This window comes from Tinamus guttatus, unplaced genomic scaffold, assembly GCF_059628265.1.
Source record: "Tinamus guttatus ecotype Peru unplaced genomic scaffold, ASM5962826v1 Tinamus_guttatus_pri_ptg000618c, whole genome shotgun sequence".
In the NCBI taxonomy this organism is placed as follows: Eukaryota; Metazoa; Chordata; class Aves; order Tinamiformes; family Tinamidae; genus Tinamus; species Tinamus guttatus.
In genome coordinates, this window is record NW_028289152.1 from 1,282,401 (window position 1) to 1,307,485 (window position 25,085).

The 25,085-nt window shown below is 47.5% G+C and overlaps 2 protein-coding genes across 2 annotated transcripts; one reads left to right on the forward strand and one right to left on the reverse strand.

The window, feature by feature from the left end:
- The first annotated feature begins 3,618 nt into the window (after positions 1 to 3,618).
- LOC148592351 (olfactory receptor 6J1-like) lies at positions 3,619 to 4,569 on the forward strand. The gene has a single exon (XM_088535183.1). It carries the CDS (start codon positions 3,619 to 3,621, stop codon positions 4,567 to 4,569), a length of 951 nt encoding a protein of 316 aa, XP_088391309.1.
- Positions 4,570 to 6,416: 1,847 nt separating this feature from the next.
- On the reverse strand, positions 6,417 to 24,323 carry LOC148592352 (coiled-coil domain-containing protein 81-like). The gene is made up of 7 exons (XM_088535184.1): positions 24,257 to 24,323; positions 23,767 to 23,828; positions 23,306 to 23,462; positions 22,345 to 22,601; positions 21,137 to 21,222; positions 20,191 to 20,285; positions 6,417 to 6,559 (listed from the first exon to the last, which is right to left on the reverse strand). The coding sequence occupies exons 1-7, from the start codon at positions 24,321 to 24,323 to the stop codon at positions 6,417 to 6,419; spliced, it is 867 nt and encodes a 288-aa protein (XP_088391310.1).
- Between the last annotated feature and the right edge of the window lie 762 nt (positions 24,324 to 25,085).

The window sequence follows — 25,085 nt, forward strand, 5'->3', positions numbered from 1 at the left end:
ACAAACCCTTGGCTCTGCCCCTCATCCTAGTGCAAAGCTGCCTTGTATTTCCCCTCAACCCAGTAAAATGTGCAGTAACCCTGAATAAAATGAATAACAGCAATCCAGTCCTTCAGCATTTGGATAACAGAGACCAGAGCTCTTGGATCACTGATTGATGGGCATTGAGTTTATTACTCTTTCTACTGCCTCTCTGCAGAGGGACAAGTACTACTGTGCAACCAGTCACAAGGAGATAAAATTATCTGAGGTTTCCTGGGAAAGAGCAAATTCCTTGTGGGATATTTAAGCAGGTATGTGGGACTGTGTAGAATTTGTTGAGGACATTTTATAGGTATTGTGGGACTGAACAAAGCTTATGCTGGGATGTTCCAGTGATGGGTCAAAGGCAGGAAGGAGATCCAAGTGTTCCTGCTCAGAGACAGGAAGAAATTGCTCAGGAGTTTCATAAAGTCCTGTCTATGAAGGATGAAAACCACACAGCCTCTCTGGACTGCCTCTTGAGAGCTTTCTTGTTTCAATTTATGTCCATTGCCATTCCTCCTCCCACCATACACCACTGTGAAGAGCTTTACTTTGTCTTCTCAAAAATGTCCCTGTTGGTATTGAAAGGCTGCTCTGAGATGCACCAGAATCTTCCTTTCTCCACACTGAATGAGTCCCATTCCCTCCGCCTCTCTTCCCCGGGCTCAAAATTCCTGAACACTTTGGTGAATATTCAATGAACTCCCTCCTGTTTATCCACGTCTTCCCTGGACTGAGGGTGCCAAAACTGGAGGTAGAATTGCATATGTAGTCTAATGAGTGCAGACAGAGTGGGGTGATCACTTGGCCATCCTTGTTGCCAGGGCACATGGCACTGTTGCCAGGGCACATGTTCACTTCAGGTCCATCTGGATCTTCCACTGAGCCTTCCCCACAGAGCTGCTCCCAGCCAGGTATCCATAGCCTGGATCACAGCAGGGGGCTGTTCCTTCCAAGGGCAGGAGTTTGCATTTGTCTCTGTATGAACTCATATGGATTCTGTTGGCCCATTCCTCCAGCCTGTCAAGGTCCCTTTGGATAGCATCTATGCCCTCAAACTTACCTACAATCCCCTCTCCTCAAGGAGATTTGCCAACATGATGGCAGCACTCTGTCACCTCTGATATGATAAAATTAACAGGATCATCCAGACCAAAACTAGGAGAACCATTCAGACCATGACATCCTAACACTGATACAAAACGATCGTTGGACGTCATGTCAAATCCCTTCTTCAAGTAAAGAGAAAATGACTTACAGTGCTTGATCTCCTCCACAAATCTAGTCTTTGCATCATGTAAGACACACAGGTCCAGCAGGCAGGAAGGCGGGTAGGTCAGCCAGATAGGTAGGCCGTAACCTTGGTCACTCCACGCTGCCTGTTCCTCCTTTATTTGTCCAGAAATATCTTCCAGGAGTACTCCAAGAATTTCCTAAGCACCACATTGAGCTTAATTGACCTTTAGTTCGCAGATCATCCTTATGGTCATTTTTGACGGTGGGTGCAAATTTTGCTTTCCTCCCATCATCTCAGTTCTCCCCTCACCTCCAAGCACTATAAAGACAATAGACATAGATGACAGATGCCTTGAAAGGGTGTTGGACATGTCTCCTAGCACCTTCTGATGCAGTGTTTTTAGCCTCCTCTTTGCCGTGCTAAAAAAGATCTGATGCCCCCATATTGCCTCAGTGGAGTTTTGCAGTCGGCACGTTACCATTTCCTGCTGGATTCTCCAAAGTTTCCCCCATCCCTCCTGGTCTGGAGGCCCATAACTGGGAACAGTATTCAAAATGTTGCCTTGCCATCTGTGAGTCTGAGGCAGTAGCAACTCCCCTTGACGTGCTGGCCACCGTCTTTCTCCAGGCATCTGTCTGGAATAGGACCCTTCAGAGGGAAAAGATGAGCACATGGCCAAGTAAGTGTCCCAGGATGCACTCCAGCTGTATTGGCTGTTGTCACATAGGAGAGTTCTGTGAGACCTCCCCAACAAATTCACACTCTCAAATGTCCCTAGAGGCTGTCATGCAGCAAGCTCGGACCTACAGCCTCAGCCTTAACAGCATCAAGCCAGAGCCTTTTTCCTATTGATGAGGGTAGCACAACAAAGATGCATACAAAAAAAATATGTTGTTTGTGTCCAAGAGCACAAGAGGACTGCCCAGGAGACCACCATATGCCATTAAGGATATCTGCTTCTAGTGTTAATCAGAGTGAATGTGAAAAGTGTCAACATACGAGTCCTCAGCTAGCCCCATTCTAGCCTCAGATAGATAGACCATATCTTGGAAAAGCCCATGGTGGGATCCTTCCATATTAGCTCCATTAGGTGAGATGATTCTCCTCATTACTATGGTCTCTCTGAAAGACAAGACCCTTGAAGTGATTGTTTTTTCATTAGAAATACTGGGCAATGCTGTTGTTCTCTACAAAGAAGAAAAGTTTTCTACTTTTGCAAACTTCAGGTGAGACTTGTCTGCCTGAATCCCCTGAGTCAGAAATTGCCAGCTTTCAAGGTTCAAATGTTTCTAAGGGAGCCAATTATAATCTCTATGTCATTTCTAAGACTGTGTATCAGGTATAATTGGCTCACTCTGAAATGTGCTCTCTTCATTAAAAATAAATAATTCATTAAAAAAGAAAATAAAAACACACGTAAGAAGAAGACTTCCGCCTTCCTCCTGAACTTTATCTTCTGGACAACATGCTTTGGGTGGTTTCAAAGTTATAAACTGCTTCAGTTTTCTCAAGATGACTAGGTTCGCTCCCGTAGGATTTAGCAGCTAGAGCTTGCACAAACTACAGAATGTGTGTTTCAGTTCTCATGCTATGGTGTTCAGATTATCAGAGCCCACATATAACAGCTCTGCTTATACCATCAGCAGGGGTGAAAAATGTGTTTTACTCTAGTACTCTGAGTCTTGTGGCTTACTATATCATGGGATTACTCCTTTGTATTTGTCCTTCTCTGGGCCATGCTGTAACTCTGTCAGAAAGTGAGTTCCTCTGCTGTTACAATATAAACTGGGAATGTAGGATGCATCCACTTCTATTCTGTATCTCTCCACAATTTGCTGGAACAGAAGAATGCTGCAACTCCACAGGTTCCTGAAACTGCAGAGCTCTTTGGGAACTTGGACACAGATAGCTTCAGCAAGTTATCAAATATAAATATATGGGGTGTTCTTTGTGCAGAAGGTAAGGGCAAAAGCACAAGCATAAGAGGAGAATATTTTCCTTGCAGCTGTTTTTCCTGCTTTGTGCATGTATGACCTGCAAATAGGGAAGTTAGTTGGAAATGTAGCATGAAAAGAATGCATTGCATATTGTGATTTGTTGGTAATTTTGACTGGGTGTTACAGAGGTGGAAGGACCTTGGCAGCAAAGACCTGCATCTTACATCTATCTCTCTCTCCCCCCCCCGCTTTTTTTTTTAAAAGGAAAGAACAATAAAAAATATTTGTGGAATGGGGAGGAATGGAGAAATGGAGATGTAAGTAGTGAGGAAAGATTTTTTTTTGAATGAATGTATGAATTGAATATTCAAAGAAACTGTGTTACTCTCTTCCTCTCACCATGACAGAAAGCACATTTGGATGGGGAATATCACGCCTGTGACTGAGTTTGTTCTCGTGGGATTTCCAAACCGCTATGAGGTGGAGATCATCTTCTTTGTGGTGTTCCTGCTCGCTTATTTAGTGACTGTCTTGGGAAACGCTCTTGTCATTGTACTGGTCTATACAGACTGCCATCTCCATTCTCCCATGTATTACTTCCTCAGTAATTTGTCCTTCATTGAGATGTCCATGACTTCCTCTGTTGTTCCAAAAATGCTGGCAAACTTCCTGTCAGAGAAGAAGACCATCTCCTTTGCTGGCTGCTTTAGCCAATGCTACTTTTATTTCTCCTTGGCTGCAGCAGAGTTTATCCTCTTCGCCATCATGTCCTATGACCGCTACGTGGCAATATGCCACCCCCTGAGATATCCCACCATCATGACGGAAAGGGTGTGTGGCCAGCTTCTCCTGGGTGCGTGGGTAGGTGGTGTGGTCTTGATCTTGCCATTAGCGGTCCTGAAAGCCAAGTTGCCATACTGTGGTCCCAACGTCATTGACCACTACTTCTGTGACAGTGCACCTCTCCTGCACCTTGCTTGCGTGGACATCTGGGTTGCTGAGCTGAGGGATTTTGTGGTGTCCATTCTCCTGCTCCTCGGCTCCTTGGCACTGACTGTGTTCTCCTACACCTGGATCATTTTGACCATAGTCCGTATCCCATCTGCCCAGGGCAGGCAGAAAACCTTTGCCACTTGTGCTTCTCATTTCACTGTTGTTTCCCTGGGTTTTGGCATCTCCATCTTCATCTATGTCAGGCCTTCCCACGCGAACCCTGGACACCTCAACAAAATCCTCTCTGTTCTCTCCAGCATTGTGACTCCTCTTTTAAATCCCTTCATATTCAGCCTAAGGAATCAGCAAATGAAAGAAGCCTGGAAAAATGCTTGGCACCATTGTCTGGGGATTGGTGAGGAGGCCAGAAAGCCATGAGAATCACTATGGCTTGTAGGAAGTCAATCCTTGACAAATCTCAACAGGATCTCAGCATTCATGGTCTCTTCTGTCAGAATGTTACCCGTTACAGCCAATGTTGAGGAATAGCATGTTTCAAAGGTCAGCTTCACGGCAGCACTGTTGTGTCAGGCCCCACCAACATTCTCCTGCACTTCAGGCAGTGATGGAGGTCTGTGTGGTGCTATTTGGTTGTTGGGCACAAAACAGTCTCCTAATCAGAACAAAAGGCTTTAAGACTGAAAGGAACAGAAAGACTACTCAAAATGGAGTGGTAAAGTGAAAAGAAATGGCTGTCAATTTTTTATTACTAGTTTTACTAAATTTTCATCATATAATCATTTTTCAAATGAAGTTTTCAAGTTTCAAATAAAGTGTTCTGCTGGAGAGTAACATCAGTTAATGATTCATCTTTGAAGTGCAAGCTATAGCTGATAGGAATAAGATGGGAGGCTCTCAAAAATTAGATGCAGAAAGAGAAGAAATGCTGAGGAGTGCCAGAAAGAGAGGGAGAAACTGAACAGTGAGATGGAAGATTTCAAAATCAGATCTGTGCCTGTAATAGAAAGATTCTCTTTTAAGGAAAGGATGGGAACAATGAGTAAAAATTCAAATCTTCCTACTCATTCATATGCATAGGTAGGTAGATTAAGAATCAGATGCTGACCACTTTCCCCTCCTAAAACCCTATTTTTATCTCAGAGATTTGGCATTGCTAGAACTGCAAAAATACACACACACACACACACCAAAAAAAAAAAAAAAAAAAGTAAGTATGCCAGGAAAACAAACAAAGAAATATTAAAACTTTGTGTGTTTGTGAATTCAAGTCTTCTCTTAGGAAAACTACCCTGTGGTTTTCACTTGGATAATCTGAATGCTTTTGTAAGTGTATATCCTAAGCAGCTGTTCTCATCCTTGATTCATCAGAGTTTAAGGCTATCTGCTACATATCAGTCACTCAGCTAGAAATGATGTTGGATTTTCTGGCAGAAGTTGGCAAGTTCTCCTTCCTTGACTGTGCTGCCCAGGTGCATTTTGTGGTTTTACTGAGCAACATCAAAAGCCTTCTCCTGGCTGCCATGTCCTGGGATCGTCCTGTGTGGCCAAAAATGACTCCCTGCATCATTCTCTCATCATGAGTGGAGGTCTCTGTGTCAGTCTGGTGCTCAAGCCATGGGGGAGTGTCCTACCAAAGCTGGTAGGACAGACCTATCAGGTGTTCCCTTTGACTTCCTTGCACCCCATGCCATTCACCCACACCACCACAACCCCACAGATTGGAACTAGCCTGGGCAGACACTTTCTGGAGCCGAGTGATGTTGTACATCATCATCTTGGTGTTCGGCACCCTTCCCTTTTTCCTAGCAGTTATTCCTTATGCCAAAATCATTCAGACTGGTTCTGAAAAGGCCTTCAGCTGTGGGTAAACATGGAGCCTTTTCCACCTGGTGCTTATACCTTGCAGTGGTGACTCTGGCTCAGGCATGGCTGATACTTACAGTGCTGAAAGGGGGCTTTTCAGATGTTGCCAAATACTTTGCCCTGGTTTATACAGTTGGGACCCCCATCCTGCCATCTGTAACCTCAGAAAAAAGGAAGTGAGAATTGTCTTCAGGAGATTCCTATAGAGAAAGTGATACTGCAAACTATGTAAAATAGTCACAAATACGACCAAAAGTCCCAAGGAGGCATTTGGTTGCCCAAACATAGGCATCCCATTTTAACCTTAGTAAAATCAGGTGCCGCCTTGGCTTTGATTGCCCTCAAGATTGGCCAGGTAGCTTGAGTCATTCCTGACATGTCTGATAGGCCCCATAGCACTGCTAGGTGATGGTATATCCCAGGTGCAGGACCCAGAATTTGTTGTTCTTATTGTTATTGTTTTGCATGAGGTTCCTGACAATCCATTTCTCCCACTTGCTGAGGTCCACCTGGAGGGCAGTCCTCACGTATATGACTTTTCCGCCTAATCAAGTAACATTTACAAATGTGATGACATTTGCATCCTCCAGATCATGAATGAACCAGTTAGACAGGACAGGTGGCAGTACAGAGCCCTGCATACTCTGCTTGCCACCAGCTTCCAGTTCAACACAGCCCATTCACCAAAACCCTCTGACCCTGATCATCCAATCATCTTTTTATCCATCTGGTTCTCTCTCCATCCTATCATAACATCCTTACTTGTCTCCAAGAGTATTGTGGTGGACAGTGTCAACCCCCTTGCTAAATTCATGTTAAATAGCATCCATAACTCTCTGCTCCTCCACAAGGTTAGGATTTCTATCACAGAAAACAATCGGTTCATTGGGGAGTGATCTGCCTTCAGTTAATCCATGTTGACTGTTCCCAGACATCTTCTCATTCATGTGGCCAGAAATGTGATCCAAAAACATTGCTCCATGACACACTCCTCACCAAAATCACACTGAACAGATCATGGTTCCTCAGGTTGTTTTTTTGGCCCTTTTTGAAGATAGGCAGACCATACTCCTTTTTTTATATATAGTCTTTGAGATCTTCCTTGATCTCCACAACCTTTATCCCAAAGATGAAAGAGAGTGGCCTTGCTATGACAGTGGCCAACTTAGTGTCCACAGATACCATCCAATCATTTCCAGAAATGTGTATAGGTTTAGTTCTTGCACATAATCCCTCTCTCAGCATTGCTTTTGCTCATCATTGCACATTGCTTTTCTCATCCGGATTCCTGAATCAAGCAGAAAACCTGGAGCACCTTATTGGTGAAGACTGAATCTAAGAAGGTCCTCAGACCTAGCTACATCTACTGTTACTCAAGCCCTTGCCCCATTCAGCAGTGAGCCCATGAGTTCCTTGTTATTCTTTCCCTGTTAGAGCAGTAGTAACTGCACTTCCTCATACCCTTGAAATCCCCTGCCAGTGGCAATCTTAGAAGAGCTTTGACTTCCCTTCCACCAACAGTACATCATCACACCATACAGTATTTCTGACTTCCTCCTCTGCAGCCTGCTCCTGCTTTTACCTCTTGCATGAAGACTTCTAATGCACGTCAGTCATGACTTCAGTGTTTAGCCAGGCTAGTGTCCTGAAATATCTACTGGTTTTACTGATTATGGGAATGGAACATTCTTATGTCTGGTGGGTGCTGTCCTTAAAGACCTAATGCCTTTCCTGAGCCCCTTTGCTCTTCAGAACTGTCTCCCTTGGGATTCCACCACCACTCCCCTGAAGAGGCTCAAGTCTGCTCCTCTGAAGGTCGAAGTCTGCAGGATGCTACTGCCCTTCCTCAGTCCATTCAGGATCTGGCACTCCACACTCCACTATTTCATGGTCATTGCAGCCAAAGTTTCCACTGCTAATCACATCCCTGATCAGTTCTTCCTTGCTTGTGAGTGCTAGATGCAATTGAGCACCACCCCTGTTTTCCTGTCTTACAGCTATGCTAATTTGTCCTCAGGCCCTCCACAAACCTTCTCTACTTCATTTCACTGAAAGTTGGAAAAAATAAATTTCCCCCATAAGAATCAAGGCCTGGGATGCAAAGACTTTCTCAGGTTGCTTGAAGATGTTTGCATCAACCTCCTCACCCTGATCCAGTGGTCTGTAAATCTCATCACAAAGCCACCCTGATGCTCACCCACAAGCACTTAGCCCCTTCTATATCCCATGGAATACGGGATATATCTCCTTATGTTCCAACTGCCCCTTCACACAAATGGCATCTCCCCATTGGTAACGTCCTTGTTGGTCTTTTCTGATGAGCTTCTACCCTCCCATTGTAGCCCTGCACTCATGCAAGTGAGACCATCACTTCTCAGGTATTCCAACAAGGTGGCACAGCTCCTGCCTCTCCCTCGCCTCCTATCTGTGCCCCAGGCTGCATGCTTTTGCGTAAATTTAGGCTGCAGAGCATCAGTTGTGGCACAGAGCGCAGACTGGTCAAGGTGAAACCTGTTACAAAGAGCCAAGAACATCATGTGTGCAATGGCTCTGCTTCAGAGCAGAGAAATGCTGGCATAGAGAGCAAGTGGCAGTAAATAATAAGTGACATTGCCATATAATTTTGTTAACCCAGAGTCCATTTCCATAAAACCTATTACTATTTCTTTCACAGGAGTGAAGTGCATTCTGTCACTCACCCTCACCACCACTCGTTCCGTGTCAGTCCCTCCCTAGGGGTCAGTACTTGGTCTAACTTTTAGTCAACTTCATCAGTGATCAGATGAAGGAACAGAAGGCACTCTCAGCAAGTTTACTGATGATTCAAAACTGAGAGGAGTGGCTGAAACAAGAGAGCTGTGCTGCCATTGAGGGAGACCTGCATAGGCTGGAGAGATGGGCAGAGAAGAACCTCATGAAGTTCAACAAAGGGAGGGGCAGGGTCCTGCACCTAGGGAGAAATACCCCCATGGGTGCCAACTGTCTGGAAAAGTGCTCTGCATAGAGGGACCTGGGGTTCCTGGTGGACAACAAGCTGGGCATGAGCCAGCAAGGTGCTCTTGTGGCAAAGAAGGTCAATGCTTTCTTGGGGTACATTAGGAAGCATTTTGCCAGCAGGTTGAGGGATCCTCCCCCACTACTCAATCCTAGTGAGGTCACCTCTGGAATACTGTGTCCGTGTCCAGTTCTGGGCTCCCCAGGATGAGGGACATGGGAACTACTGGAGCAGGGCTATGAAGATTATGAAAGGTTTGGAGCATCTCTCCTGTGGGGAAAGGTTGGGAGAATTGGGCCTGTTCAGCATAGAGAAAAAAAGACTGAGAGGGGATCTTATCAGCATGCACAAATATCTTAAGGGCCATTGTCAAGAAGATGGAGGCAAGCTATTTTCAGTGGTGCCCAGTGATAGGATGAGAAGCAATGGACGCAAAATGAAACACAGAAAATTCTATCAGAAGTTGAGGAAAAACTTCTTTCTTGTGACAGTAACGAAGCACTGGAACAGGTATGGAGTTGTGGAGTCTCCTTTCCTTGAGGATATTCAAAAGCCACCTGGACTCAACTGTGGGCAGCATGTTCTAGGTGACCCTGTTTGAGCATAGGGGTTGACTAGGTCATCTCCAGAGGTCCCTTTCAACCTCAACCATTCTGTGATTCCTTGTGCTATTCTGTGTTTGCATGTGAGTAACTGACCTTCAATCTCGAGGGATTATAATAAGAATTTAGACAACAATATGTGTTATGCACACATTGGTTTTGGCAAGAGGAGAGCCACTTCTTTCAGAGCTACTTCTGAGTTTGCAGAGTGCACAAAAGGGATCTGAATCCTGCTCCACCCCAGGGCTTCAAAACCTGGCATGAGATGCCCAGGCTGACTCATCTGAAGGATGGGTAAATGAACTCACTCCTTGCCCCCATCTAAGTTTGCTACATAGGTAAGAGGTGGGCATAGAGCCTCCCAGAGTGGGATAGTTCCATCTGTCCTAGATAACCATCCTCTGATGATACAATTTCTAATGCTGGCTTCAGTCTGATCTTGTGTTTCAGGAGACCATAGATAATTAGTTGAGTCTGCTTCAATGACCATTTCCCAGGAGGAGGAAGAGGTAGCAAAAGGAGAAATCAAGTCACGCCTCCAGCTGTGCCACTCTCGGGAGCATGGCCAGGCTCCTGGGGTGGAGCTCATGGTAACCTGGCAGCAGTGTGTTCAGAAGAAGCTTCTCCGCAGAGAGCAGCAGAGCTGCGGGCATTTCCTACAGGTGCCAACTTGAGACAAGCAAGATGAGCGAGACAAATGAGACAGAAAGAAGTTAAAGATGTTCAGAGGTGGGAGGATGTCTGAGAGCTCCATGGTGAAGAAATCCTCATAGCCCCTAACACAGTAAGTCTCTCCCTTGCCAGGCAATGACCATGAGGTACCCTGAGGAGTCCTCTAAAGCTACCACATCCCATGGCCGATAGCATCTGCCAGGATGGCTCTCCTTATTTCCCTGGTACAGAGCAGGAGGTGTTTGGAGCAGGGATTTCTTGCCATACTGTCAGAGCGTGCCTGCCACACCAGGGTGCTGTGTGCCTGGGGCAGTGACTCTGCTGCCTGCAAGGGGCGACACTCAGCTTGCCTGGGGACTGCAGGGAGAAGCTCTGGGTGGAAGGAGAGACCCCCTGCAGGGCAGGTCCAGTCTCCATTTGAGAAGGATCTCATACTCATGAGATCCTCAGCATCCTCTCCCTCTCCTTCTCCCTTCCGTTTTAAGCAGAAATATCAATGTATTGCTCTGTGTTAACCATTTGTCCATGCTGTTCCTGTTCTTGCCCTGGGACTGTCTGGCCAGTGTGAGCTTCAGATGAAGTTCAGACACCCACCCTGCAGAACATGAGATCCTCTGAGAAAGGTGGCAGAGTTTGCTGATGTGCACTTTGGTACTAGATTCCTCTGTGCTCAGTGGTGCCATTTTTTTCCTGGGGTAACATGAGTGGAATGGTCCTGAACCTCAGAGGTGCAAGTACAGGGCAGCAGTGAACAAGGTGGATGGCCAAGGAGCTGTCCTTGCCCTGCATTAGCATCACAGTGACTCCTTTTGCTCCTAGGAATCACAGTGTTTCACTCAGAGTGCTGGAGCAATCCAGATGATTTCTATGTCCTAACAGCAAACGCAGCACAAAATGGAGGTCAAGCCATGGAGCTCTGTGGCAGTTTTGCTGAGATGGGGAGAGATAAACAGTTTACTGCAGGGAAAGGAGTTAGGAAAAAGTTCTGCTCATGGCAGTCTTCACTAACGTGTCTACATCTCTACTTGCTTGAACAGCCTCTCTCAGTGCTGCAAGACAGCAGGTGTCCAACATCAGCTACTTGAATGAGCTCCTCTTGCTGACATTCGTGGATACACGGGAGCTGCAGCTCTTGCACTTTGCAGCATTTCTGTGCATCTACCTGCTTGCCCTCATGGGCAATGGCCTCATCATCACAGCAATAGTCTCCGACCACCACCTCCACACTCCCATGTACTTCTTCCTTCTCAACCTCTCTGTCCTGGATATTGGCTCCATCTCTGTCACTGTTCCCAAATCCATGGCCAATTCTCTGTGGGACACTAGGGCCATTTCCTACTTGGGCTGTGCTGTCCAGGTCTTTTTCCTCTTTTTCCTGCTTTCAGCAGAATGTTCTCTTCTCACCGTCATGGCCTATGACCGCTTTGCTGCCATCTGCAGACCCCTACACTATGGGACCCTCATGAGAAGCAGAGTTTGTCTCAAAATGGCAGCAGCTGCCTCGGGCAGTGGTTTTCTCATTTCTCTCCTCCACACTGCCAACACATTTTCGCTACCACTCTGCCAAGGCAATGTCATAGAGCAGTTCTTCTGCCAAGTTTCCCAGCTCCTCAAGCTCTCCTGCTCAGATTCCTACCTCAGGGAAGCTGCTATCATGGTATTTACTGTTTGTTTAGTATTTGGATGCTTTGTTTTTGCTGTGCTGTCCTACGTGCAGATCTTCACTGCTGTGCTGAGGATCCCCGCGGAGCAGGGTCGACACAAAGCCTTTTCCATGTGCCTCCCTCATCTGGCCGTAATCTCCCTTTCCCTCAGCACCCTCATGATTGCCTACCTCAAGCCCCCCTCCATCTCCTCCCCATCCCTGGATCGGGGGGTGGCTGTTCTCTACACTGTGGTGCCTCCAGCAGTCAACCCCCTCATCTACAGCTTGAGGAACAAGGAACTCAAGGATGCGCTGAGAAAATTGCTTCAGCAGGTACAATGTGAGCACCAGTAAGTGTCCCATGTGCATCCCCTCCTCATTCCCAGGGTAGCTGGCATCAAGGCTGTTGTTCATTTCTTACTGACTTTTCCCTGTTACATTCTTATTAAAGGAAAAATTGTGTTTGTTCATGCCACTTGTCTTCAGGAATCCTTTGACTCTGACCCAGAGACCTTGTTGAAGCAGAAAGACAGACTTCTCAATTAGCAGAGATGTGGGGACCTCATAACCTGCTAATCTCAGCTCACTCAGATGCACTCAGTGCAATGCAGAGGGTTTCCCTTTGCGGTGTCTCTTTCAGCAATGACACCAAGGGCTCTGGCAAGTCAAGATGGGCTGAAAGCACAGGTCCCACGTCCCTTAGGAGAGCACAGCTCTCCTGGCCAGAGTCAGGGTGTGATCCCACGCTCCTTCCTGCAAGGGTGTCAGCCTTGTGTCTCCGTGGGCTGGTCTTTGTCCTCTCCAGTGCTCCACTGCTCACAGTGGAGTGGGAGTGGAGAGGAGGAGAGCCTGGATGCAATCTGTGGGGACAGACCCTCTGCTCTTCAGGACTAGGCCCTCACTGCTGCAGCTGTAATTTCCTGGCTGCAGTCTTTGCATTGGGCTGCAATTTTCCTGGAGACACTTCCACTTCCAGTAGCAGGACTTTCTCTTTTCAGGGCTGTTCTACTCATTCCCACACTCTCCACTTGTGCTCTGGTGTGTGTATACAGCCCAAGAGCAAATCACAACTTGGTGGTGTTATGGTTATCTTTCCGTTGGATTCCTGTGAGTAGTGACAAGGGCAGGACACCTTTAAAACACAAGGGGATCTCCTCAGACACATATCAGACATCTTCTTGAGAAGATGGAGTTGAAAATACACCCAAATCAATAAAAGAGTCTGTAGCTCTGCCTGTGAACTTAGTGGACTCCAGAGGACAAGTTCATAGATCCAGTATGATCTGCTAGTGACCACAGGCTGGATCCAGGCCATGAGCTTGGGGAGGTTGCTCTATCCTTGGTGCAGCAGGAGCTGTTGGACTGACTGCAGTGCCAGGGCTCTCACGCTGTCTTTGAGAGCGTGGTGGGCATGGAGAGACGTGCAGGAGAATGGAGATGGCCATTTTCCACAGCACTGCTGGGGTGAGGAGCCAGTGCTGGGAAGAGCTGATGTGAGGGGCTGCTCTGGGAGGATGGACCTGCTGCAGCTTCCCCAGTGTGTCCCTGCAACACAGGAAACAACCTGGGCCCTGCTCTTCTGCACCCTCCATGTCCTGGTTCCTTTTCCAGAACACCTGCATTTTTCTGGTGAGCAGTCTGGTATGTGCTCCCACACTGCTTTTCACACACAGGAGCTTTCATGACTGTGTGCACCTGTGCCAGGTTGAGATATTTGATGTGAACTGCTCAGGGGGAGGTAACAGGTAGAAAAGCCTGACAGAGATGGTGAGGCACCAAAACAGGCAGGTTTTGGTGTCGGGGTATTGGCTGCACCTGATGAACATCTCAGTAAGACCATGATTTATAAACAGCTTCCAAGATCGTCCACTCCTCCAGCTTAAACACAATGCTGGGTGAGGGGTGAAGCCAATCTCGATTTCTATGTGAGATTTATCTTTCACAAGTCACCGTAATGTTACCGAAGGGAAGAGACTGACCTGAACCACCTCTACTGTCCGCCTCCTGGAGGGCTTGTGCCCTGCTGTGTTGCACCTCCTGCAGATATAGAGGAGGGGCCAAGTCCCTGTGAGGACAAGGTCTTGCAAACGTGTGTCTTCTTCATGTTGCCTGAAGAAGGCAGGCCTTTGCAAGAAGACATCACGTGTGAGGGTGACACCCAGCACATATTTCTTTGCTTGCTCATCCTGACCCAGAAGATCTGGCCCTCAGGATGCAAGCCATTCTGTGCAGTTATCAGTGGATGGACAGCCCTGGGGAGGGAGTGTTTGCAGGGACACTGAACTTTGCAGGAGACACACAATAACTTTGTAAAGATGCAGTCTTGATTATAACAGAAATATTTAGAAAATGTCAATAAAAATAGAAAAAGAAAGAAATTGAGAACATGATCTAATTAAACAACATATTTTGATACACTTTTCAGCTTTTACAAAACTTTGCGTTCCTTTCCCACTCTCAGTTTTGTTTTATTTTACTATACTGGCTTTGAGGACGAGAAAACTATTGTGATTTGTATGATTTTTTTTCTTGTTTTGAAAAAGAAAGTTATTATCAGAACTGGTATAAGATGCAGTCACAAGATCATGGATGTCTGGTGTCATTGTAGGGGCCCAGGACTCCTTTGCCCAACCTCCACCTGCACCTAGAGGGCTCTACTCTCCCACATGCCCTCTGCAAGACTTGGCAGCCCCGAGTAGGTGCCTTAGATGCAACAGAGGCTCTTCAAGTGTCACAGGATGCTTGTGGTTAGACACTTGAGCTCTGCCTGAAAAGCTGAGGAGTGGTTTTCAACTTTGAAAAAATGTTGAGCGAACACCCTTTTGTCAGCTAAAAGGGTTTAGTAGTCCTAATGTCATTGGTGTCCCATGCTGAAATTGTGGAAGTTTTCAGCTAGCCAATGAATTTCAGGAGAGAAGCATATTGATTCACCCTTCAACTTGTGTTACCACTGCTATGTCTTTTAAACTGTGGATGTAATCTCTATAATCACATATTTTCAATGTCCTGAGTACACTGATCATTTCTAAAATTCCCACTGCATCACACTCTCTAAGTATATGCACTTTCCAATGCATTCCCTTTCCCTTCTTTTCTCTTCTTTCATTGAGATTTCTCTCAGCCTTTAGCTGCTGCTCGGAGCTTCAAGGATTTTGAAATGTGCTCCAGAGTCTCCTTGCATCTTTAGTCAACTCCATAGTTGGCTCTCCTTTCCTGTCTCTCACAAATATTTCTAGGAAGGGAATTCCTTGTGGAGGAAGTTTATTCCTCACTGGAGGCAGTCTGGACGTAACATACAGTTGAGGAATGTATTTTATTTCTTTATCAAATGTACAGTTTCTTTTTATATTTGTAGTTAAGAAGCAAACTTCCTGTGTCTGCAACTAGTTGTCTAAGGAAAGCAGGTGGGAATTGGTGTAGAGGAGCTGTAACATTCAGGTACAGACTTGAACAGAAAAAGTTATATTTTAACAGGAGAGATGCAAGCCCCAGTGGCTGATTAGAGAAATGGAATGTTGGGATGTGAGGAGAAAGTTTGTCCACTAATCCTCATACTGAACATACTGCTTTTCCTACATGTCCAGATTTCATTACAAGACCCTGTGGGTCAACATGAATTGGAGATATCCTTTATTCCGTAAGAAAAATAAAGAGAGCTTAAAAAGCAGGTATCCTTCTTTTCAGGTGCTCACTGGTATGTTCCTCTGGTCTATACACTGCTGAAAACTCTCCAAGTAGCCATCAAGAATTGGAGAACTGAAGAAAAATAGGAGAGTCATGGGTCCTTAGAGCTTTGTTGCACTTTAATGAGCCCTTGGGTGTATTTAGTGCTGAGTCCATGAACCTCGCATCCTGAGAGGAGATTGAACAAAGCCCTCAAGAAGCTGAAGTCAGAAGAAAACCCAAAAGCTTCTTGGAGCATTAATGAGTTTAAGGAAGCAGCTTCTTCTTTAAGACCTCAGTGACAGAGACAGCAGCCATAGCCAAGAGGACAAAGAAAGTTCTGTTGGGTCCTTGCAGCTTTGGCAGTGCCCATAGCAATCTCCACCACAAGCTGTCCTGTGGTGTCCCATGCCTATGCTTGTTTCCCCGATAACAGCAGACAACCAAACTGCTTTGTCACCTTACTCTCACCCATGGACCTCCCTACATCTACTCATGTCTCTCTGTCCTCACTTGTTTCTCCTTGAAACACAAAGCCAGGGCATCATCACAGAGATCCCTCAGAGAGACCTGGACCACCACAGGCACAACATGGCAAGTGCTGTCTCCTCTGTGTCACTAATACAGATTATAAAAGGGTCAGGTTCCTGAAGTCATCGCTCTTGCTCCATTTCTCTCTGGGCTCCCCAAGAGGGTTATCCGTTCATCACTGCCCTCTGAGCCTTACCATCCAAGCAGCTTTCTATGCATGAGGTTGCATAACCCTCTAGATGGTAAATCCCTAAGTTGCATGCAAAACTATGGTAGGAGACGATGTCAAACCCTTTGCTAAATTATGGATAAAAAATGTTTGCTCCTCTCCATCTACAAATGCAGCTATTTAATCAGAGAAGGCAGTAAAGTTGGTGAGGCACAACGTGCCCTGGGAAAACCATGTGGACTCTGCCTCTACATGTGCCCAGAAATGTGATGTGAAAGGATTCACTTCATGGTACATTCCTGTGGAAGAATTGTTCAAAAGCAGGAACTGAAAGGAAAACTAGGGCCTAATCGAAGTTTTGGCATTACAGAGGCCTGCTTGGGGTGATACACAGTTGCCGCTTCCAGGATGGCTGGTGCACACGGGCTCTGCTCCTCCACGGTTCCCTAGACAACACGATCTGCCCTCCTCGCCACTGCAAAGGGGAATAACAGAGGATGGAGCGGAGTGAAGACACCACGGCCAAACTCTGTTGCACACCCTGTGCTGGGCTGCTGATAAGACACACAGTGGCTGTCTAATGGGAGATATACGATAACATGTCCGGTGCTGAGCCAGCAAAGGTGGCAAATCACTCCTTTCATATGAACTTTGCTTGAACTTTGGTCATTCTAATGTGAAAACCACACCTCCATCTCAAAAATTACCCGCCTCCGAGGTACGACCACCCCTCACTGATCATGCGCTCTAGATTTGCGGTTGACTGTACCTTTAAATGAAAGCGAGAAACTTTTTCATCAATCAATAACAATATTAAGTATGAGTCTAGTCACTCAAGCTCCACCTGAATGTAAAGAAAAGTATAAAAGGTGAACTAAGTATGAAAAGTCTGGGGGGGAAGAAACCATCGTAACTCTTGGGTCAGTTGACAGGCTGATCCCCCATTCCCTCCCCTCACGCTGGGATGCTGCCTGAGGAGACTAAGAAGTGAGAGGGAAGAATCCATCATAAATTCTGGATCAGTCGATGCGCTGATCCTCCTTTCCTCCCCTTGCGTCAGGACACCGCCTGAGGAGACTCGAGACTGAGAGCCCTCTCCCATCTTCTGGGGTGAGTGATGATTGCACATTCGTACATCAGAGCTAGCTAAAACCCCACGCTCTAGTAGAGAATTTCCTGTACTGACATCCAAAACCTGTTTTGTGAATGTTGCATTTGAATAAATCATACTGTTTGTGAACTCGGCTACTTGTTTAGGGGGAGGCAATCAGACCTACAGTTGGCAGACTGTTCGTGAATCCGATACTGCCAGAGTCGAGCTTATAGGTGATGATGCTATTTGGGAACTCGATTCACTCCTAGGAAGGCGATCGGACCTACGGTCCACAGACTGTTTGTGAATCCGATACTGATTTGATATCTCCTTTTCCCCCCACCACCACTACCACTACGGCTTTCAAACTGCAACATTTTCACAATCCCCTCTCAGTCTTCTCTTCTCCAGGCTAAAGAGGCGCAGATTACTTAGTCTTTCCTCATATGATAGAGGCCAAAGTCCCTTAATCATGTTCACTGTTCTACGCTGGACCCCCTCTAGAAGCTCCACATTCCTTTTGTACCAGGGTCTCCAGAACTGTACACAGTACTCCAAGTTTGGCCTCGACAGAGCTGAGAAGAGGGGCAGGATGAGTTCCCTCAACCTGCTGGCAACACTCCTGAATGCAGGCCAGGATCCCATTGGCCTTCTTGGCTAAGAGGGCGCATCATTGCTGCCTCACAGTTACCTTGTTGTCCACCAGGACTCCCAAATCCCTCTCCACAAAACGGTTTTTTAGCAGCTCAACCACTAACGGATATTTCTGGAAAACATGTCTCAGGAAATAGTGGTGTTTATTCCAAGGAGTTTCTCAAAAGGGTGCTTCTCTCTCATTTCTGTCAATTTCCTTCCTTGTCTCTTCAGCAAAAGGCAAAGGAAAGGGAAATTGTCCCAGGGCTTCAGATTGGAGGAAAGGCATGAGTCCCTTTCCCTCTTACTCTGAAGTGATATTGCCAGGCCTGTGGGGACACAGAAAAGAAATAAGAAACCTTAGGACTGTCATGGGTTCTTTTTCAGTGCATGAAGATCACTTCTCACCCCCTCTTCTGTCCCTTCACTTGAACCTTCTTCACAACCCTCTAATGCCCCTAAGGTAATCCTAACAGGTCAGCACATGCGCACATTGTCCTTTGGATGTGACTGATGAGCTGAGCTAAAGCAAAACTGTGCATGCCCTATCCCTCAAAGACCTAGCAGGTACCTTCCCACGAGAACCAAAGAGGGCTTTTTCATGTCTTTCCTGGCAATGCAGTAGTAGCATATGTATTGCAATTTGTATAACATATGTATTACATATAGTATGACCTTCACCCTTTATAGCAAAGCCAGGACAATGTCAGCCAATGGCCAAATGAAACCTCAGGAAGGCATCTTTCACACTCACTGCCCATAGAAGTGAGTTTGCTTTCCCCCAAATCCACAGGGCATATGGATTTTCTCAGTCAGTAGCACATACCTCTTCCACCCACTTCTCCACTCGATTGTTAACTGTCTCAACTGGGGGCATGGCTGCAGGACGGCCCTTCCTCCTGTCCTTTCTTGGCTTCTGGGAGGATGTGCCGGGGATGGCTGGAAATATGCTGAAATAGACATTATGGAGAGGTGCTGTGAGCACAGAGGGTCTTGGCTCTCCGTCCTGTCCTCACAGGATTCTGCAGCTGAAGGCAGTTCTCTTGGCTGTTGCCATGAATGATGTGGGCTCAACTGACTGTGTTCACATGAACAGACATCACTCCCCACTGAAATCCCCAGAGCTGCAAGATGTGCCCACAGGAATGCTCTGTATGCCCAGGTACAGGCTCTCTCTTGATGCAGCAAGGAGAAGAGCAGGTTTCATTACAGATGGAGCCTCTAAGGGATACAGATCCCCCGGCCTGGTAAACATATTGAACACTGTCTGACAGTCCCAGCTCCTTCATGGGATCCAAAACTCTTAGACCTGCCTGGAACCTGTTGCACCTAGGAAGCATCTTACCCACACAAGCACACGGCTACAGGGTCACCCTCATCCGTTCCTCCAAGTGTCTCACCTGCCATAAGTTCCTTTTCTCTCACATTTCATGCCCTGTTCTCTTGGCATATTCAAAAGAGTAATTGTGGGTGGTGGATCACTTGATCTGAAGAGGAGACGATTGGCAGGAAGATTTCCTGTAGGCAGAAGACAAGAAAACCCTTCAGGACAGCACTCTTGAAAAGGAAGGCTATGCAGTTCTTCTCAGCCTGAGGTCAAATTGTGAGGTGTCAGGCTGATTCCTCTGAAGCCTTTATTCCTGGCTGGACTTTGGCCATTCTGGACACTGCCTTCTCTCTGTCTTTTCATTTGTACTTTACAACATCATTTCTTGGGCTAGTGCTTTTCTCACTGTCTGTCCTATTGTGAAAAAGGAGACCTGCTGGGATGTATGGGTGGCCTAACAGAGTCTCTGTGAGGGCGGTCCTTTAAGGCAAGGGAGCAGATCCTTGGATGTGCCTACTGATCTCACATGCCTAGAGTTCCTCTGTTGACACAATCAAAAGAAATGAGCTGTTTTGTGGGTGCTTATGAGGCATGTTTAGGAGACCAGGACGTGGACATGGAGGAAAGTTGAACTTGGAGATATTAATACAGGTGGGAGCGTTGTGCTGCACTGAGCTCTTGTTACCTCAGGACTCACTTGAGATTTGCCCTATTGGGGGAGCAGTGTCACATCTAGCGCCTCATGCTACCTGAGCCATCACAGTGTCACTTGGGTTCCGATGGCCTACCCAGGAGCACAGAAGGAGAAGGCACAAGCCTCCACCAAGAAACAGCAGCTCCATTACCATTTTGGACAGTGCTGGCCTCTCCTCTCTCCTCCTCCTGCCTGGCCTTTACAGGTGCGCCTGGTGGATTTCGATCTCTACTCTCCAGCTTGTACCTGGAAAGCAGAAAAGGCATCACGCTAAACGCGAGGGGGCACTGCACTTCCTTTGCACCTGGTGTGAATAGTGGGGACACAGGAGCATTTGGGAGGTGCTGGGAAGTCCCTCTTTTTTCAAAGCGCAATAGGCAGAAGAGGCCAGATGCTGGAGGAGTCTCTCAGCAAGGTGAGAGGCATCATGAAGACCTCCAACGCCTGGAGGGGATGACCTTTCTTCTCTGACTCTTCCCTGTGCTTCCTGTGAAACTGCCAAGCCAATTTCAACCCAAATCCCCTGTGTGCTTTTGGGATCATCACCCATCTCCTGTTCCTGCTCCTGTTCAGGCAGAACACTTTAGTCCTCTTTCCTACTCCTTTCCAGCATCCTTTCTAATTCCTGTCTCACCCTCCGGATCACTTGCCAGCCTTCCCAAGCTCATCTCCGTGCATGTGTAAAAAAGAACCTGTATCTCCCAGACACGTAATGGAACAAAACACTTAGCACCACGGAAGCCAGGAGAAAGCTTTTTACTTGACTAGGTACAGGCTTTACTTTGGCCTACATACCTCTTTGCCCCTCCGCCAGAAAAAAAAAAAAAAAAGAAAAAGAAAAAGGTGACTTAAGTGAATATTTGAAAACACCATCATAAAATATTTCATTCATGCAGATGTCACAGAAGAACAGAAGACATGAAAATGCCCTAAGATAGCAACTGCCAGGAACCTCTACTTTGATGCACATTTTAAAGGGTTGCTCATGAATGGCTTTCTCAGCAGTCTTCACAAGGCTTGCAAACACAAGGTTACAAAACATGCCATGAGCAGCTGCTTGCTTGGCCAGCCAGGGGCTAAGAAGGAAACATACTCACTCGGGAAAGACAATGACATGACCAGAGCAGGTCTGCGAAAGAGCAGTTTCAGAGCCTGAGAGCACCGAATTCCTCATCTGCGGCATCTGCAAACGAGACAAACATCAGGGACATGGTACTAAGAAAATTATCTAAGTGTTCACAGTGGAAACAAACTCTTCTACTGTTTAGAGAAGAAACTGCTTTTGAAACTTTAAATTGTTCTATTCCCATCAGCAGCCCCTCACTTATGCACCATAAGAAGTGGAGAGAAAAAAAGGAGAAGGGCGAGGAACATACTCAGGACTTTGGCAAGGCTCAGCATTCAGAGAGTCAGTTTGCTTAGGTCTTTCCAAATGCAGCAATCAAGGGAGGCAAGCACATGAGAAGGCATTTCACTAAGTGGACCACTGTGTTTTTCCTGCTGTCTAGACCTGATGCCTCCTCAGCTGATGAAGAAGCGGTCAGATGTGGGGTTAACCCCACAGTCTCTCCCAACATCCTCTCCCTCTGGGCCTTACTCGTTCTGTGCCTCTGCTTCCTGCCCAGAGAGTGGGGTAAACACCCATCACTGATTTAGACACTGAACTAGGAATGCTACAGAGCAAGAGGACCATGAGAATCCAATCTTGTGAGCAGCTGCCATTTGGTAGCCACCTGGGAGAGGCACACTCAGGACCTCCAACTTCAAAGAGAAAGGAATGCAACACAAAGTTGACAGAGAGGTCTGACATCTCCACTGCTCAGGCAAGTGTATCCGATGAGGAGATGAGGCTGAGCTTCCAGGGGGACCCAGAGAAATAATTTTCAACAGCTTAAGGGGAAACAGCTGAGCTTGCTGGCTTACCACACCAGACATGTTCTAGGGAAACCTGGTTTCTGAGGCCATCCTCACAAAAAGGGGCACTAAAGCAAGGCTTTTTGCAAGGAGCAAAGTCTGGTGGGACCAAAAAAAATACAAGGCCTCCTCTTGTTTTGGCCTTTTTCCTGAGAATGTGGAGATTGGCTCCTGGGTTGTATGAATCTTGGGTGGACCCAGGACACTCCTGCACAGGTTCAACTTCATTGCCAAGTCCTCTGAACACCCAAGACAAACTGTCTGGGTAGCTGGCATTCCTCTCAGCCAGGACTGTCCATGTCCTTCAACAGTTTATGGCAAGCCAGTAGACTTGCATTCCCTTGGGAATTCAAAAAGATGACAGGGAGCACTGGAGAACTGGAGAACTTACCGCAAGAAGGGCCGCTAGCATCTGGTCGGTCCCGTTAAGTCTTTCCAGGAACTCTTTGTAAAATCGCATTTTCATATCTGCCCCTTCAATTATAAGCATGCCAATGTTCTTCAACACAAACACAACATTCTTCCCACTCTTGATGCAGCGGCGGAAGAGGCGCAGGGTCTCCTCTATGCCAGCCTCCACCCTTTCACGGGGAAGAAGGACGTCTGCGGCTATGTGAGCACATTTCAGGGGCTCACAAAGCTTATGACCTAGAAAGCAGACCAAGAGGAACAAAGTCACTAGCAGGGCACACTAAAACACAGCATCAACAGCTTTGTGGTGTTCAAGCAAGCAGCTGCTTGAGAACTTCTTGCACTTTCTGGGAAAAATCATGCGGGAAGATGCTCAAAGCACCCTGCAAGCAGATGTGCCAAGTGGGCAGCAATGCCTTCTTCCCTACAACATTGGAAAGAAATGGCCACAATCATCTCCTACGAATGTGAGGCTCGAATGTGAGGACAAGGAGAGGAGGAAGGGGGCTAGTTGCCTTAATGGGTGCCAGGTCACAGGACTTGGGCCAAGCTCAGTCCTTTCCACATTGAGAACGATTTTACGGGGCTATGTCACATGGATGAAAGAAAGAAGGAAAAAGAAAATACACACTAGTGTCCCCTTCTCTATTTGAGGGCTCTGTAAACCTGACTGTGACCTACTACAAGGTGCAAGGGGAAGGGAAAAAGCAGCATGAATGCTGCTATTTGCCTTTACAGAGTGGCAGCTAAAATCAGGTCAGGGAGAGAGGGAGTAGAATGGTAATCACCATGCTCAGGTCCTGAGAGCTACAAATGGAAGCTGTTTGGAGAACATGGTGATGGAAGTCTGGAGCTCTAACAGTCACTGCTGAATAGAATTTATGCCCTGCTCAAAGATGTCCCCAAAAAAGGGAAGCCCAAGTTTCAGCATGTCCTCTTACCAGGAGCATAGGCCTTATCATAGGTGAGGCCGTGAACCTCCGCAATACTCTTTGAAAGATGGAACACGGGTCTGTGAACAGTCACAAAGCCGTATTTCCTAACAGCAACTTGCTCAGTCACCACACCAAAGGTGCCAAGCCGAATAACTCTGACTCCCTGCAAACAGGAAGGAAGAAAAGCATTACTCGAGTGCCAGGTGAAGAGGCTTCTAACTGGTCAGCTGCATGAGGATGGAGCTTGGTGTCCTGCTCAATCCTGCTGTGCAAATGGGATGAACGGAGGACTGGGGAAAGCTTTGGAGAACCCTTGGAGAATGTCTTTAGAAGAGCACTTGAGGTGTTTTCATTCCACCTCTTCTCCATGCTCTCAAAAAATGCACGGAAACATAGAGAACTCATCCCTCAAATACCTCCAGTGCAGAAGAAGGGCTTCTGGGGGAGATGCAGAATGGCAGACCCACCTTGTTCAGCATCAGCTGATCTCGAATGTAGTCGGAGACTCCTTCCCAGATAGCAAGGGTCTCTGGAAAAAGAAGTGGAAGACACATCAGGCCCTGTGTGGCCCCGCTCACAAATGTGCAGCACATGGTTAACCAAGGAGGTGACGCCTGCAGTTGTACTAAATGAGCAAACTGAACCCAACCCTGAGAGGGTCTCAGCAGCTGAGATCGAGATGGCATTAATGGGGAGGCCTGGCAGCTCAGGTAGGCCTTCTCCTTCTCACAGGGACTCCTGAGTAGGGTGTCCCGAGACAGTGGGGATAGCGTCAGGGTTGGGAGCCAGGATTCCTGGCAGCCACACTGCCAAGTGAGGCAGAGGGGACCATGAGCCTGGGCTCTGGCAGCAGTCCCAGCCCCATTCACGCTCCTCCAGCCCCAGGCTTTCCACAGCCATGTTCACAGTTCATGATCTCTGTGAGACTTCCTGAGATAGAGCTCCCAGAGGCCTTACCCTGTGCTGGCAGCACTGGCAATCGCTGTCCATGAGACCTGCCAAGGCCAGTGTCCCAGAGCTCCATCCTAGTTTCTTTGCTCATTTGCTCCGGATAAAGAGCAAACAGGAGGTGATGAGGAAACAGCTCCTCTCCTGCTCCTCCTGTACACGTCACCTCAGCACTGCGCTACTCTGGCCGCCCCTCGCTGGTTCCCGCTCAGGGTCGTGGGCTCCTCGCAGCAGAGCAGAGCCGAGAGCAGTCCCAGCGCGTGGGCTCTCCCAGGCTCGTCGCGACGTGTGAGGAAAGGTCGCAGCGTGCGCTCTGACTGCTGTGCCTGTGACACGGGATGTCCCCTGTGAGCACAGCCCGTGTCACAGAGGGGTCTGACCCTCCTCACCACGGGCCGTGCCAGGGCTGGCCCTGCAGTGGGCAAGGGATGCATGGGGCACTCAGGGGCTGCCCCATGCAGATTGTGCCACAGGTATTAACCCCATTGGGTCTTGTTCTCGCTGGGCACTGCAACTGCGCTCACATGACCACGGCTGCGCACACAAAGCCCGGCTGTCAGGGAGGGCAACGAGCATCACGCCACACTCGCCCCACAGACACATAGTGCAGGTGGCTGCTGCCACCGCGGGAGGGAGCGCTAACCACTGAGCCCACCAAATCATCCAGCTGCTCCTTGGCAGCCACCACAACGCTCTTCTTGCTGCGGCACCCAGCAGCTCCTTCCCTTGACAGTTCCTCCGCCACAAAACCTGCAGGAACCTCTGTTCATCCATGGCCAGCCTGCAGACGCCTTTTGGACCTCATCACTGCAGCATCCTGGTGTCTTGGGTGGATGGG